Source organism: Mus caroli, chromosome 11 (genome assembly GCF_900094665.2).
Source record: "Mus caroli chromosome 11, CAROLI_EIJ_v1.1, whole genome shotgun sequence".
NCBI lineage: Eukaryota > Metazoa > Chordata > Mammalia > Rodentia > Muridae > Mus > Mus caroli.
Window position 1 is genome coordinate 60,628,796 of NC_034580.1, and position 16,371 is coordinate 60,645,166.

Consider the following 16,371-nt stretch of genomic DNA (forward strand, 5'->3'; position numbering starts at 1 on the left):
TTTCATTATGATGAACAGACAAAGGCTCCTCAATCAATATTTGAGCAAGTAGGCTTGCAGAGACTTAAATACACAGATCAGCACTGAGCACAGTACAAGGACCATGGTAATCTGGCCTCTGCTGCTTTCACTGCTATTGAAAGAGAAGTTAACAATTCATGCTCTCAATACTTCATAGTTGCTGCAAAGACCCATAGGCAATGAATTTGAAAGGGCTCTTTATGCTGGAAGCTGCTATGTGAGGGTTAGTAACAGATGGTGAAATGAAAAATTGTTAAGGAGTTCACTTAGAATCATACAACTGAAGCAGAGTTTAGTGGGCTTTCTGGAGAGCCAGGGTTCTGGTTAGGTGCTAACATGAACAAGCTAGCAGTGAGCAACTGTAGGTGCTACAGAGCTCTAAGTCACCATAGAAGAAGGCAGAACAGGGTAGGGCTGGGAGGAAGACCTGTTTCCTGTGGAAGGAACACTGGTGGGTATTCAAGGATCCCTGGGACTTCAAGAACTGGGGCAACTCAACCCACAGCTATCAGCCAGGAAGAGTTGAGACCTCCTGAACCTTGGCTGGATCCTCAGGTCCTAGGAATCCAGTGCTCCTGGCAAAGATTACTGATGTTCTTGGTTGTAACCTTAAGCAGCTTTCCCCAGTGTGATGTGAGATGGAACAGTTGTTAGATCCAATGGAGGAACAGCGACTGGAGCAAGAGTTCAGTGTCTTAAGCTCTCAGAAGCACTCGATCATTGATGCCGAACTCTTCTTGAAAGGGTTAATATTGTTCCATGTATTGTTCCATTTTGAAAGAAGAATGATTCCACTGTTGTTTTTCCCTTTCCCAGGAACTTTTTTGGGATGGGATGTTGAGACAGGCTCTCACTATACAGCCCATACTTGCCTGGAACCTGATAGGTGGCCCAGGTTGGTCTCAAACTCAAGATCCTCCTGCCTCTCCCTCCTGTCTGTTGGTGTTGCATGCGAGTGCCACCATGCTCAGCCACACCAGGTAAATATTAAAACAGAATGTCTAGGAGTCTCAGAATGTCTAGGAGTTTGAGGGGCCCTTCTATTCCACCTCCACTCTGCAGTTCAGACATGTCATGTGTAGTCAATACCCATAATGTTTCACTAGAGAGGAAAAAAATGGAGCCTTCAGATAGCTCTGTTTTGAGCTCAGACTCACAGCTCAGAAACCACATCAACATGTGATGTTGGGGGTACTGGGTACCAAGGAAGGAGAGTCAGCTCCTTGTCTGAGGAACATTGTTGGAGGCAGAACCACAGTTTCAGAAATGAACTCTTACCACCATAACAGGAGGCTGGGTTCCTTTAGTCTCCAGTGACCAGGAGCAGGTCTCCTGGCAGATGAATCTGCAGATTTGGAAATTGTATCTCCCAGCACATGGAAGAAGTAGGGACCCCAGCTGTTGTTGCTGTGTCTCCTGGGATTCCTACTGCTCCCAAAAAATGAGTTTCAGGGAATGGCAGATCTTTCAGCTGCTGGGCTCCCCATAAATAAAATTATAATTAAGGAGAAGTCAGTAGCAAGATGTGGGGGAGTGAGTAATCAGGGGTTTGATGAGGTTCTTGGTAATGACGTCAGGATGGGTGGATAACTGGCTTTTGCAGCTAATCTTTTAGTTTTCTCATTAATTCTGTCACCCAACCCGATTGTAAAAATGCATGTGAAATACTTTAATCATATGTACCATCCCATTACTCTCTCCATACCCAATAGGCTTTCAAAATGATTTTATTTTTATGTAGGTGTGTGTGTTTGTGTGGGGAGAGAATATGTCTTCATATTCTGTGGGACACCTGACATAGGAAGTAAGAATGGAGCTCTGGCCCACTGAATAAACAGCAAGCACTCCTAACCACTGAACCATCTCTCTACCCCCTCCCCCAGAGGTTCTGTTGAACAGTTTAAGGCAGTGATCTTGATGGTAAAGGTAAATAAGAAACATCATTTTCTCTAAGGAAATTTGGCAAGAATATATCCTACCAAATCAGGCCAGATAGGACTTTAAGCTACAGTTACTAAATAAGAAGCATGGGGGACAGGCTTTGGTAGAAGAGTGAATGGCAGTTTCTCTCTCTCCCTCTTGTTCCACGGAATCACGGCAGGAGGGTTCCTCACTTCCAGATGCCAGCATGAGCTCCCAGGGGAGAGGCTAAATTTTAGTCTTATGGGTAGGTGACTCAGAACATACAAACACAGTAGGAAAGTACCACAGAGTAAAGCACCATGGCGTTCTAGGAAGAGGTCAGCAGTTGAAAGTGTCCAGCTGCTACAGACTTTAATCAAATGCTAATTTCTTGAGCATGCAATCAGAGTGGAAATGATTTTCTCTTTTGCGTGGAACTCAGAACTGTTTGGAGACAATGGTTGGGTGGGTATGGGGAAGAGTTAGTAGAGGAGGCCTTGGGAAGATGATGTGAGACTGAGGAGGTTTAGAGCAGAGTAGGAAGTCAAGGCATGGAGAAGCAGGTGGGTAAGAGTTAGAGGGCTTAGGAAGCCCAGAGTCTATGGAATGCAGCCTGAATAGGCAGGAAGGCACGACTGATCCATATCTGGGCAGAGGGACTATACCTGCAGAATCACCCAGTGACCCTTCTTAGCAGCCAAGTCCAGTGCAGCCTCAGCAACTACCTCTTGTCCTTGCCCTAGGGACACGTTGTGGAAGTTCCGATTGTTGAATGTATATCCAAGTTTCTTTCCTAAAATAAGCATGGAATTTAGTATCATTCCTTGAGTCTAATCATCCGAGCTACTGTTCCTAACAACCACCCTTATTTGTCATCCCTCAAACGGAGGTATGCTTGGACCCACACTCCAGAATATTTTCCCCCATCAGAGGAAACTAAATCTTTTAGATGTGCAATCTCAGAAAAGACAACACTTGTGCACATCTAAATTGTCCCACCCCTGCTTCTTCAGCTAATCCTTATGAATGATTTGGGATTGTTTGTGTACCCTTACACGGTTCCTACTTGATGGCTGAGCCTTGGCCCACTACCTACAAAGTGCTGGTATAAAAAGGTAAAGGGCAGTCATGTGGGAATGGTCTCTTCTGGGTCTCTTTGTCTTTTGAGTATATCCAGTCTTTGTTGGGACTTCCTAGGAAGGTGTGCACAGCATTTAGTCATCAGTCCTGGTTCTTCCTTCCTCAGCCTCCCCCTTCACTATTCACAATCTATGGGAAGCTTTGTGCCGTTCTTTCATATAAGCAAGCGGAGAGAAGAAAGACACAGAACAAGAACGGGGTTGGTGTGAATGTTATACTGTGCTATTAGTGTAAGAAACAAGATATAACAATAATAACAACAAAATATCATAGACAAGCCACAGAGGCAAAGACAATGCCATGAAGTTGCTCTTCAAGCCCAAAGAAAAAAGAAGCTAAAAAATGACCTTAATATAAAGGACCAATTCTCTTTATGCATTAGCTGTTAGCGCAACCCAATAAAGTTTGGGAAAGGTATATGTCATTCTTTATATAAAAGGATCATAAAACTGTGTAATATCATGAAGGAATCATTGAACAATTTTTTTTCTGGGAAGGCAAAATGGAAGATAAGTTAAAAAAGAGAAAAGTAATATGAGTCCATATAAAAAATTTCTTTCAGAAGAACTAAAATTACAGATATAACTTGACAACTCGTGTGAGAAAGTTTTGAAAAGAAAACATAAAGAGTGGATATTTGTACTAAAACGTCTGTGTACCCTTCTTCAACCTTATACAAGTAGGATGATGACATTTTATATTGAGAAATAGTTATCATAGATTAGACTGAGATGAACCCAAGAAATGCCTTTATTAAACTCGATAAATCCTAGCTGGCAAACATTTGATGTCAGCTTTAGAGCCGGGGAGATAAGCAACCAGGCCGAGCAAACACCAGGATAACAGGTGTGGGGATTATTCGATGGCTTCCGTGACGTTTTGCTCACAAAGGAGCCTATTTATTTCCTTTATTTGCTGGAGAAGGATCTAGGGAAAGGGGTGCTTAATAAAGATTAGTGGGAAAACGACAGACTGGAAGGGTCGTGGCAAGGCAAAACCTAGCCCTGCAGAGCCAGCTTGGATCAATCTGCTTTAATCCAGGCTGACAAGAAAGAAATGGATCTTGTAAATGGTAGGAAGGGGGACAATTGATGGGGCTCTGTTTACGCAGGACTCAGCTAACTATGACTCTATCAGACATGAGCCTTGTGGTGTGTGCGAGGTGAACTTGTGGAGTCCTTTCATTCGCAGCTGTGAGGCTCATAGACAATGTGGAGGGCATTAGCAAATTCCCCAAGGCATCAATGTGCTTTTGGGGCTCCACATTCATGCTGCTTTGTGGTATGGCTTCCATGCTTTTGCCTTACTGTGTGTGACCCACTTTTCTATTTCCTGATCTGTCTGACTCTCTAGATGGCTGTGTCAAATTCAATACTGTAGACCCCACTGAGCTTCTCTGAGGGTACTTCATCTCCCTCAAGGCTCTGTGAGGATCCCACAGTTCCAGCAGCCCACTTTTAGCGTTAGGGTTAGAATTAGTTTTTTGTTTTTTTTTTTTTTGTTTGTTTGTTTGTTTTGTTTTTTCGAGACAGGGTTTCTCTGTGTAGCTCTGGCTGTCCCGGAACTCACTTTGTAGACCAGGCTGGCCTCAAACTCAGAAATCCGCCTGCCTCTGCTTTCCGAGTGGTAGCACCATGCCTGGCTCCCAGCAGCCTACTCTTGCATGCCCCATGTACTGATGGTAGTTCTGAGACAGGAGAATGCTTTTCTACAATTCTCTTGCTACTTGCTATGTGTGCTTTTTGGCTATTAATTCTTATGTTCGGTGCTTCTGCCCAGCTCCCTGATGAGACTGACTTTCATGAAGGGCTTGACCTGGTTCCTGTTTTATCGTTGTCATCAATGTCGGTTTGGACGAGTTGGCTGATGTTTGCCTTTGTGCCTCCTTGTTTTCTTCAACCTTAGAGAACTTACTTTATTGCTGCTACCCCTCTCAAGGGTTGCACCCAGGATGTTCCCATCACTGAGGACTCTTGCATGGCTGAGCTATTATTCCCTATCCCTAACTGCTGCCCCGAGGCAGATTATTTCTGTGTAGCCCTGGCTGTCCTGCAATTTACTCTGTTGACCAGGCTGACCTCAACTCACAGAAATCCCCTGCCTATGATAGGATTAAAGATGCTATGCTTATGTTGTCTCAAGACTAACTCAGTTGACGTCCAAGTTCACTCTGATTCTCTCTCCAATCAAATGTCCAGGTTACTGGGTCCTTCATTTTTTGTTTTTAATTTATAATCATCACCTTTTCCATTTGACTTAGTTTACTATAGACCCAATGATGCTAAATTTGAACCATGATCTTATGAAAACTTCATCTCCACTGTTTCTTTCTATGTCTTCCTTATGGGACCTTTAGACACCTTAGTGCTATGTGAATCCATTCATTAGTAAAGCAGAAAGTCAGATGATGCCTCTAGTGAGTTGGTAGTACCACAAGCCCTCAGCCTCAAAGTTATTGGGAATGCTTTCCATGTATTCTGATGATAACCATGCCAGCCCTCCTCTCCATTTTTAAGCTTCCTTCCTGTTGTCAGCCAAATGTGCCACTTTCTTCTATACCTTCTGTGGAAAGAACCCCTTCAGTTGTTTGCCACAACATCTCCCCTTGTACATCCCCCCCACCCCCGCCTCCCAAACAGAAGGGGCGCCCCCTTCTGCCCATCAGCCTGTTCTTTAAATACTGTCTTTTTGTATCTCCAGCTTTTCTTTCTCTTTACCCTCCTGCTTTCTGGTACGACTCATGAATTCTCTTGCCATGACAAAACGCATACTCCATCTGTCCTCACACTGCCCCCTAGAGACTAGTCTAGCAAACACTTTGCTGCCTCCAACAGAAAGAGAATGAGCCTAGGAACATGGATGAGAGGCCTAAGCATCATATTGATAATCTGCCTGCAAAGGGCAAGACTTTCATCTTTGAACTCATCTTGTGGCAGCCTACCCAGAATTTATGTGAGTTTGCCATTCTGAACACACAAGAGGACACAGAAGAAGCCAAAGGTGAGAGAGACAGCTACTTTCTGATCACAAAATAGAAGCAGTTGCACTCATTTTTTCAATGTCAAGTACTTGGACAAAGGCAAAAGAGGACCAAGCAAGACCATGCTACGGACATGTGAGAAGAAGGCCAGAGAAGAGCCCTGTGTGAGGATGAAGATGAAGCTGGCTTTGAAAGACGTGACAGGAGGCAGAGCGAGGCGCACACCGCACTCACTGCCTTGGAGAATGGAAGCTGCGTCTCTGGCACTATTGTACTGTACACCCTGCTTCGCTTTTAACTTTTCAAAGTCTTTTCACATCAGAGATTTCATTTTATCTTCACAGTTACCCGAGGGGCTGGGGAGGCATGGTGGGTGATAGAAAACAAGGAGAAAAGAGAAAAAAAAATGAATGTGCAAAGAAAGTGGTGAGAAAAGAGAGAGGGACCAGCAAAATCAAAGTGTTGTTAAGGGATTAATCGCAGTACTCAAGGAGAGATGTACGCAGTAGGGGTGGGAGAGTTCATGTTCGAACAGAGACCAAGAAGTGTGAATGCAGTTCTCCCCTCCTGCTAGACCTTGTTCCCATCCTGCTATTTGTCCCCTTACTCTTCCATTCTCCTCCTCCCATCCTCCTCCTCCTCCTCTCTTCTCTCTCCCGTTCCACAGTGTTCAGGATGAGACATTCTGGAGGAATCTGAGTGGAGCAAAGTACCAGAGAAGAATAGGCTCCTAGCCAAGGATCGGAGGTTAAGTTAAGGATCGTGTCTGCTAAGCAGACTCATCATTCTGTTAGTACGAGGGCTCATGGATTTCAGCAGAGGAGTGGATGAAGACAAGAAAACCAATCTTTAGTCTTCACTTTCAGGGCTTTAGAAAACCTATCCAGATAGCAACTGCCAGAGTAAAACAAAGGAGAAAAGCAATGAATGAGCCAAGCTGAGCTGCCTAGGGATGTGAGGGGATACTAATATATTAAGAGCCTAAGCAGAGGGATGTGATGAACTACCTGTTACCCATACTGCAAAATGAAGCAAGCAGACAGTACTTAATATGCTGGGACTAAGGGTGATTGTGGAAACCGCTTGGGTCAGCTCTGTGGATTCCAGATGAGAACAGGGGCTCATCAGGCAAACCAGTTAGAGTCAAAAAATGGGAAATATGTAGTTTCCCAGAGTCTACGTCTAAATGGGACAATTAGAAAATAAAGCAAATAACCAAGAAGTCAGGGAGGGAGGTAAGAAGAGGGAGGGCACAGATGCATAAGTGGTCTCCTGTTGACGAACAGCAATATGCTTCTAGAAGTACGCATTCAGATGAAGCCAGGGGCAAGGCCGAGGCAAAGCAGAGACAGACAATGTAGATAAGGGCAAGACCAGTCTGCCAGAGATGACAGGAAGCTTCCAGTAACGTGGTGGAATAGTTGGAGGTCAACTGGCTAAGAACAAAATTGCTCACGAATGGAGAATATGAAAGCTTTCGAAGGGAAAGTGGTGAGTGAAAATGAGGAAACCAAATGTATTCATCTGAGAGCAGCAAAGTCTGGGTAGATAGAAGGAACACATGCTCTTTAAATGTGGGGAAGTGGACAGAAGGAACACAGGCTCTGTAAATATGTGAACGTGGCTAGAAGGAACATGTGAACACATGAACGACAGGAATACCATAGTTATGATGAAGGCTTTGTGATATTCATTAGCTGATCCATTTAACAAATACTTACTGAGTACATTCTCAGTGCTAGTCACATTGTGAGACCCTGGTAAGATGAGGACCAAGATGACATGGTTTCTGACCTCAAGGATCTTAGCCGCAGGCAGGCAGGCAAACATACAATCCGGCAGTGAAAGAATGGTTAACTTAAGATTATACTAAGTGCTGTGGCACAAATATGCCCAGTGCCACGAGGAGATGTAGTGGGGAACCAAGTGGTCCTGCAGTGATGAGGTCAGGCTGGTCTTTGCAGAACGAGAAAGTGCTGCGCATGTTTCAGATGAAAGGAGCCATTTGCTGAAATGTCGAAAATATGGACAGGAACCTAAAAGAGTGAGTCTGGGGCAGGTAAGATCCAAGGCTAGACAGAGAGGCCAGGCCCTGTAGGCTCCATCAATCATGTGAAGGATACTTGACTTAACCTTTAGGATGGTGAGAGTCTACATGAAAGCTTTAGGGAGCATGACGTTACAGGATTTGAGATTTGGCAAGGGAACTCTGGTTGCAGAGTAGCAAAGGATTTCAGGGGGAGACGGGCAGGAGGTAATCTTGATAATCCATGTAAGAGATTGGGGCTATTCAGCAGAATCCAAACAAAAATTGAGGCAATTTGATAGGGAATTTGATAGGGCAGGGGAAAGGCTGTCTAAAATGACTCCTTTTTGGTAACTAATGGTAGCATGTACCAAAAGCAATAGAGTTAAGCTAAGGAAAGACTTGTTGAGAGATGAGCAGGTGAGCGAGAAGGACCTGCAGGGAAACACAGCTCATGAAATAGAAAACAGAGCAGGTGACCTCAAGTAAAATGGGTCATTGATAAAGAAACATGATATATGCTCACTCACAGGCAAAACTGGCTTCTAGAACACAACAGAGCCACGTAGCCAAAGTTCTCAGTAGAAATCATTTTGTACCCAGAAAAACTATCCAACAAATCTGGGGTCAAACAAGGGTCTAGAAATTTTATTTCTTAGGATTCTTTTCTGATGGTGTGTACTAGCAAAATGAAGATGGAAAATAGGAAATAAGTGCTCTCTCTCTCTCTGTATATATACATCATATGTATATATCATACACACACACACACACACACATATATATATATATATAACTATGTATCCTTATCTATAACTATCTATATCTACATAGCTTCTTAGTTATTCTATGTATTGAAAGCATTCTCTTTCCTAATCCTAGAAGGCATTCTTACTAGAGTTATTACCATCCTATTACAATATAAATCAGTTCTATACAATTTATATAAATACATATATTTATATGATTAAAGTAGAAGATCAAGAAAATAAACCCAGGGTTATCAGCTTTCTATAAAGCTAAAATAGAATTCATTCATATTGTAATGGAATGCTAATATTTCTAGTAAGAATGCCTTCTAGAGTAAAAAGAAAACACCTTTCAATACACAGAATGAGTAAGAAGCTAGTGATAATTATAAATAATATTTATTTCTTTTTTTCAAGGGAATTTGCAACTCTAGAAAAAAGTGGAAACTCTCTAAAAATCTTCATTTACATATGAAACAAAGTAGAACTTTATATGATTTGTACCCCTTGTTAAAAAAAAAAGAACTCTTCTGAGGATAGCTAGAAATCATGACATTGAACCAGAAAGTAGAGAAGGTGGGTGTGCTGGCTAGTTTTTATGTTAACTTGACGAAAGCTGGGAGTTATTTTGGAAGATGGAACCTCAATTGAAAAAATGCCCCTCCCATCAGATTGGCCTATGGAGAAGAAGTGCATTTTCTTGATTGATGACAGATAGGGGTCAGCCCATCCCATAGGAGGTGGTGTCACCCCTGGGAAGCTGGTCCTGAATGGTTTAGGAAGGCACATGGGGAATCAGGGCATGAAGAACAAGCCAGTAAGCAGCATTCCTCCATAGTCTCTGCTTCAGCTCCTACCTCCAGGTTCCTGTTCTGACTGCCTTTGGTGATTAACTGTGATATGGGAGAGCAAGCCAAACAGACCTTTTCCTTCCAAAGTTTCTTTTGGTCATAGTGTTGCAACATAGGATTAAAAACCCTAAATAAGTAGACCAGTGAGATGGCTTAGTGGGTAAAGACTCCACCCACTCCACGAGTTGTCCTCTGACTTCTACATACACCAGTGGCCCATGTATCCACTCCCCAACATCATGCTCACATGCTTTGTCCTTTGTCTCAGAGGGGGATTTTCTATTGACTAGGATAGGGGTATTTATTATTTTCAAGCTGAACTGTGAATGATCAGGCATGTATAGAATTAATGATATTAATAGAGGAAAATAAACATGTACTTGGCCTTGGTTATGTAAAAATAAAATCACAGCTTCACAGCTGAAACATGGACGCCTTAGAAGGATTATCTAAAATTTGTAGAGTATAGCATTGCTTTGGGGCTGGGGAGATAGCTTTAGGTGATTAAGTGCATGTCATGTAAGTATGAGGACCAGAGCTCTATTCCTGGAACCCACGTAAGAGAGACAGGTGTGTTGGTACATGCTTATAATCCTATTCCTGGGGCTCACTGGCCAGCTAGCCTAGTCTTCAGGCCAATGACAGGCTGTGTTAGCTTCTTTCTATTGTGTGATAAGACACCTTGACCAAGACAATCTGTAAAAGAATGAGTTTACTTGAGTGACAGTCCCAGAGGCTCAGAGTCTATGATAGTGGAGTGAAGGCAGGATATTAACTGAGAGCTCACATCTTGGTTCATTAATAGGGGGTAAAGAACATACTGGGAATTGCAGAGAGCACATTGGGGATGGCACACATGTTTTGAAGCTTCAAAGCCCACCCCCAGTGACACACCTCCTCCAACTAGGCCACACCTCCAAATCCTTCTCAAATAGTCCTACCAACTGTGGACCAAGTATTCAAACACATGAGTCTGGAGGGGCTATTCTCATCCAACACAAAGACCTTGTCTCAAAAATCAAGATGGATGGCTCCTGAGAAATGGCACCTGTGGTTGACCTCTGACCTGCACTCACACATGCATTCACATTGACACATACCTGGACACACACACACACTCACACTCACACACACACACACACACACACACACACACACACACACACACACACACACTTTCCCTAGTTAAGATATATACCATAGAAGAACTAAACATTTCAATACATATATCACATATATGGCTATGATGAAGTAAACAAAGGCCTGGAAAAAAACCAAGTACTGAAACATATGCAGTGAGAAATAGAAACATGGAACAGGCATAAAATGACAAGGGGGTTCAACTTCTAATTTTAGACCTTCCTGTTTAGAAAAGCCCAGAGCTCAATGGATACCTCTCCTAAGATTAGGAACAAGATAATGATACCCACATTTGCCACTTTTATTTAACATCACACTGAAATTCTCATCTGGACAATTAGGAAAGAAAAAAGGAAACAAAGAGCATTAAGATGACAAGAGATATTATCTCTACCTGTGGAGGACATAGTCTCCTATAGAAAATTGTGTATGTACATGCATATGTGTGTATGTGCATGTGTGCATATGTGCACATGTGTATGTGTGTGTATTTGTGTATGTATGTATGTATGTATGTATGTATGTATGTATGTATGTATACAGCATCCAGCACCTAGAAAATCTTAGGCACATCAGCCATAAGAACACTAGAACCAACAGATAAATTTAGCAACTTTTCTAATGGAAGTTCATATATAAAATTTCACTACTTGTGAAACTATAGTTAAGAAAATAAATTTTATATACAATAGAATCAAGACAAATGCAAGGTATGTGCACTACAAACTATGCAACACTGTCAAAATAAACTAAAATTTAAAACTATATGGGAAGATGATCCTTGATCACATGTTAAAGCACTGCATATTGGTGAGATTGCCACATGTCATTGATCTGCCTACATGGGAATCACAGCCATTCCCACTGAAATCTGAATACACTTTTCTTTAGTTTGCAGAACTTGATAAGCTAGATTTGAAAGTTCTGTGGAAACATAAGAGACTCCAAGAACTTCAAAGAGTCTTAAAGTAAAGAAAAAGCTGGAGGACTCATTTCCTGATTTAAAATTTTACCATAAGGCTCCAAAGTCATTATTGCTGTCAGCATACATAAATATATAGATCAACAGAATAGAATTAATAGTCTCCAAACAAGCTCTTACACTTATGATCAATTTAATTTAAAAATTAGAATATTTCTTATTATTTCCATTTATGTATATGTATCTGTGCGGGCATACCCTAAGTATGGTACCCGTGGAGGCCAGAATAGTGCATCAGATCCTCTGAAGTTGGAATTCTAGGTATCTGTGAGCCCTCTGAGATGTTTTCCTCCCTTTGGATGATCTTAACTTTGACAAGGGTTCCAAGACAATTCAACCTTCTCAACAGCTTGTCATGAGACAATGTAGCTATCCACCAACGGACAAAATTGGATGCCTTATATTATATACAAATATCAGTTCAACATGAGTCACAGGGCTAAACAGGATGGCTAAAGAGAAACTCAATCTTCTCTGTGGTACATGATTCTGTGGCTTCACTTTATCAGTTATCCTGGCTTCTGTCTGGCCTGCAAAGATAGTTTTACACAGTGAACCTTGAATGTAGATAAGGAAAAGCAATAGACCAAAGGATGAAAGGGCACAGGACTACTGCAAACTCATCTTCAAACCAAGCTCTCCTCACCTTGATTTTCCACATCCTTCAGTGGATCCACCCCTGGAGACAGGATGAAAAACATGGGAGTGGCTGGTCCTGACTCTTCAAATGAGGTTACAAAATCGAGTGCTCTTCCCACCACGTATTTGCTTCCTAACTTCTCCTCAACAAAATCTCTGCAGGGGGAGATAAGCATGTGCATCCGTCCAAAAAAAAAAAAATCATAACATTTGCAAAATGGAAGCTTCTAGAAATGAAAAGGCATGTTCAAGCTCATTGGCGTGACAGTTAAAGAGTTAGGAGTAGTACCAAGTTCACACCTTGCTAACATTTAATGTCTGTACTGATAGTTCTAAGCCATGCATCTTAGATCCAGCCTCTTGACCACTCTTGGCCCAGACCATTGCTACCTCCCTCTGTAGACCTGGTCTACCTCACCTTACACTTCTGGAGAATAAGGACCAACTTCTTTGAATGGCAAATCTGACCTATGCCATATCCCTGTGATGTGCCATCATGCACAGTGTTTAAGACCCCACTCTTCTTTCATATTCTATTCTTCACTGAGTTCTCTTCCACTTCTGCCTCCAGTGGTCTTTTCCAACCTGTCCCATGTTGTGTCAAACAAATCCTTCCAGCTTACTAGATGTCTGACCAACTCCTGACTTTCACTGACCCTTCCACTATCTCTATGACACAGTCTCTCCTGTGTCATCTTTCTTGGCTGGGCTTATTCTCCTGTACCAGATTGACATCAGTGTTGGGCAGTGGCCACATCTTATTCATTGTCTAAAGGTATCTTCAGGATACCGCCTTCCCACTTGTGTGATTTTGCTTAGACTTATTTCCTGGCTGTGTCAGCACTAACAGTGCACACCAGTGCCATTTCTCATCCTATTTGGTCAGTTTAACCATTCTCTCAACACTTGGGCTCTCCTCTCTAGCCTGGGTGACACCAACATCTGTTTGGACAGACCTCACACCTTTATTTTTTATATGAAAAAGATTATTTACGTGTTTTAAGTATATGAGTACACCGTAGCTGTCTTTAGACACACCATAAGAGGACATCAGATTCCATTACAGGCAGTCATGGCCACTGTGTGGTTGCTGGGAATTGAACTCAGGATTAATGGAAGAGCCATCAATGCTCTTAATCACTGAGCCATCTCTCCAGCTCCTACACCAATTGATTTCATTTCTTACCCTTTTCTTTACCCAAATCATGGCCATCCCTCAATCCATGCCATTACTTGGGACTTTGTTTTTATATGTCTGGAAAAAAATCCTATTTTCCAACCAAAATCTTTAAATCCTTGCAGCCATTGGTACCATACCTTTATCTCAACAAGCCTTTGCTTGAATGAGTGTCATGAAAAGCCAGGGATTTCAGTTTCCAGGCCCCTGACGATTTCCCATCAGCCCATTCTTCTTCTCACTTCTTTACCATCTAGTGTAGCTTCTGTGTCTTATAATTCCTTTACTTAAAAAGTAATGTTTTGAGGTATAATAAATAACCCACATGACTCACTTATGTAAGTGTATTACCCACTGATTTTTTAAAAAATAAATCTACCAAGTTGTACAATCTTCTTGACAGTCCAGTATTAGAATATTTTCATGGCACCAGTGAGACCTTTCACGTTCAGGTGTTTCCCAAGTGGCTGTTAAGCTGCTTTCTGCTTCTGTAGACTCCCTACCTTTGACTTCTAATTATATCCTCATCTACCTTTCCCAACTCCTTTTTTACCATTTTGAAAGTACTAGAACTTTAGTTTGGGAACCATGTACCTCTGACTCTATATTGGGGGTGGGGGGAATCACCCAATGGTGATGACTGGTGCCATTACACATGTAGCCTTGGGATTCTATGAATTTCCTTGGCCATACTTCTTTCTTCTTGCCTTCCATTCATCCAGTAATCTGCTCTCTCCCTCTCTCCTGTCCTCTTTCTCTTTTGAGATAAAGTCTCACGTATCCCTGGCTGGCCTCAAACTTGCTATGAAGCAGAGGAGAGCCTTGAATTTCTGATGATCCTCCTGCCTCTATCTCCTGAATGCTGGGATTATAGGCTTGTGCCACCATGCCCAGTTTATAGGTGCTGGATTGCATGCTGGGTAGACGAGCATTCTACCAACTGGGCTACATCTCTATTCCCCCTTCTCTCTCATTTTTCACAGATCCATGTTCTTTCTTTTGCATATGTATTATATGTGCTAATGTATGCATGTTCACATAGATGTAGGTACACATATATGTATAAGTACACATGTACATTTGTGCATGTGCTTCTGGAGGGCCAGAATTGATATTGAACATCTTCTTCAATTGCTCCCCACCTTAACTATTGAGACAGGGTCTCTCACTGGTATCCAGACCTTGCTGATTCTGACTAGCTGACATTGGCTTGCCCTAGGGCAGCTAACCTTCCCAATACTGCCCTTTAATATATTCCTCATGTTATATCGACTCTAACCATAAAATTATTTTCACTGCCACTTTATAAACTGTACTAATCATAATGTACACATCTGACATGCAGGCTATTTGGTGTGTGACTACTGTTGAGAGGCTCTTTTGACCCCCTCAAGGGGGTCAGGACCAACAGGTTGAGAACTGCTGCTCTAGGAATTCCCTGTCTCTGCCATTCACTGGGGTTACAGAAAGGCTGTCACACTCATTCAGCTTTGATGTGGGTTCTGAAGATCTAGGTCTGGTCTTCTCACTTGCATGGTATGCTTTACCATCTTTTAAACCACAAGCCCCCTTTCAAACCTTCTCCATTCTCTTTCAGATATTCAGTCTTGCCACTTCCTCTCACACAAAGTCCACTGATGATCATCCAACTTTGCAGAGAGGTTAGAAGTCAAATCAGAAGTCAAATAGCTAGAATGATAACTACCTCAATTTCTTTGTTTCAGTGATCCTAAATATAGGACTTCTATATGCCTTCTGGATCCCTCCATATTTCTTCATATTTTATGTGCCTGGTATAATTTTCAATGTTCATATTGATGGGTTTTTCCTTCCACACTTTCTATTAAGATATTAAGACAACAGATGGCATGCCCAAGGTAACTGGTCTCATAGGTTTTAGTCTTAGTACAAATGTGCCCATTACTATATAAACATGGTCTTGAAGAGCAGCTCTGCCAGGCTGCTTTTCCTGAGATTGTCCTGTATACATGCCTTCCCAGAACCTGTACCCTGATTCCTACCGCATGGCATAGGTCATCCGGTCAGGCCTCATGGCTCTCATCATGCAGAGGCGCTGCAGGGCTGTCTTGTTCTTCCACTCCTGGGGAAACTTCTCCTTCTCGGGACACTCTGACTCCACAAACTTTTTCCAGCTCTTGGCAGAGCCTTCAATGTCTCGGTCCAGATTGCAGAATTCCTCCATTGATGAGAGTGCCTAGAGAATGCCAGAGAATGCTGTTCTAAACTGTAGGTTTTCTAGAAAGTTGTGACTTGCACTGCATTGGAGGTAGAGGGCGGAAAGGCAAGTGGCATTCTACACACAAAGCAGACTCACTTGCATGCTAGTCTAGAGTCTTGGATTTTCCTCTATAAGTAATCAAGAAAGTGGAAGAATATACTCAAACTCATCCCTAATACACTGCTCACAAGTACCATGCAGAGTTGTAAATAAAATGTGTGGATTGGGTCACAGCCAGCCGCACACTGCTACTTATAAAAGGGAGTCGAAGTAGGTGCTGTAGTTTTCTGGTCGCAGAGCCCCAACACCCAAGTCAAAGGCTCTTCATTATGTTTTCACATTCAGTATACCACCACACTCTGCCCATCTATCCCTCAGATGCCTCTAGGATGCATTTCCATGGACTGCCTAGTATGTAAGGTGTCTTAGTTAGGGTTTTACTGCTGTGAACAGACACCATGACCAAGGCAAGTCTTATGAAAAACAACATTTAATTGGGGCTGGCTTACAGGTTCAGAGGTTCAG

The 16,371-nt window shown here is 42.4% G+C and overlaps 1 protein-coding gene across 1 annotated transcript in view; it reads right to left on the bottom strand.

The window, feature by feature from the left end:
- The window catches only part of Dnah9 (dynein axonemal heavy chain 9), a 333,710-nt gene that overhangs the window by 25,310 nt on the left and 292,029 nt on the right, over nt 1–16,371 (bottom strand). The window contains exons 60-62 of the mRNA XM_021178488.1: nt 15,629–15,822; nt 12,438–12,586; nt 2,589–2,716 (exon numbers count right to left, since the gene is read on the bottom strand). Of these exons, the coding sequence (XP_021034147.1) occupies nt 2,589–2,716; nt 12,438–12,586; nt 15,629–15,822 (471 nt within the window). The remainder of the gene's footprint in view (nt 1–2,588; nt 2,717–12,437; nt 12,587–15,628; nt 15,823–16,371) is intronic.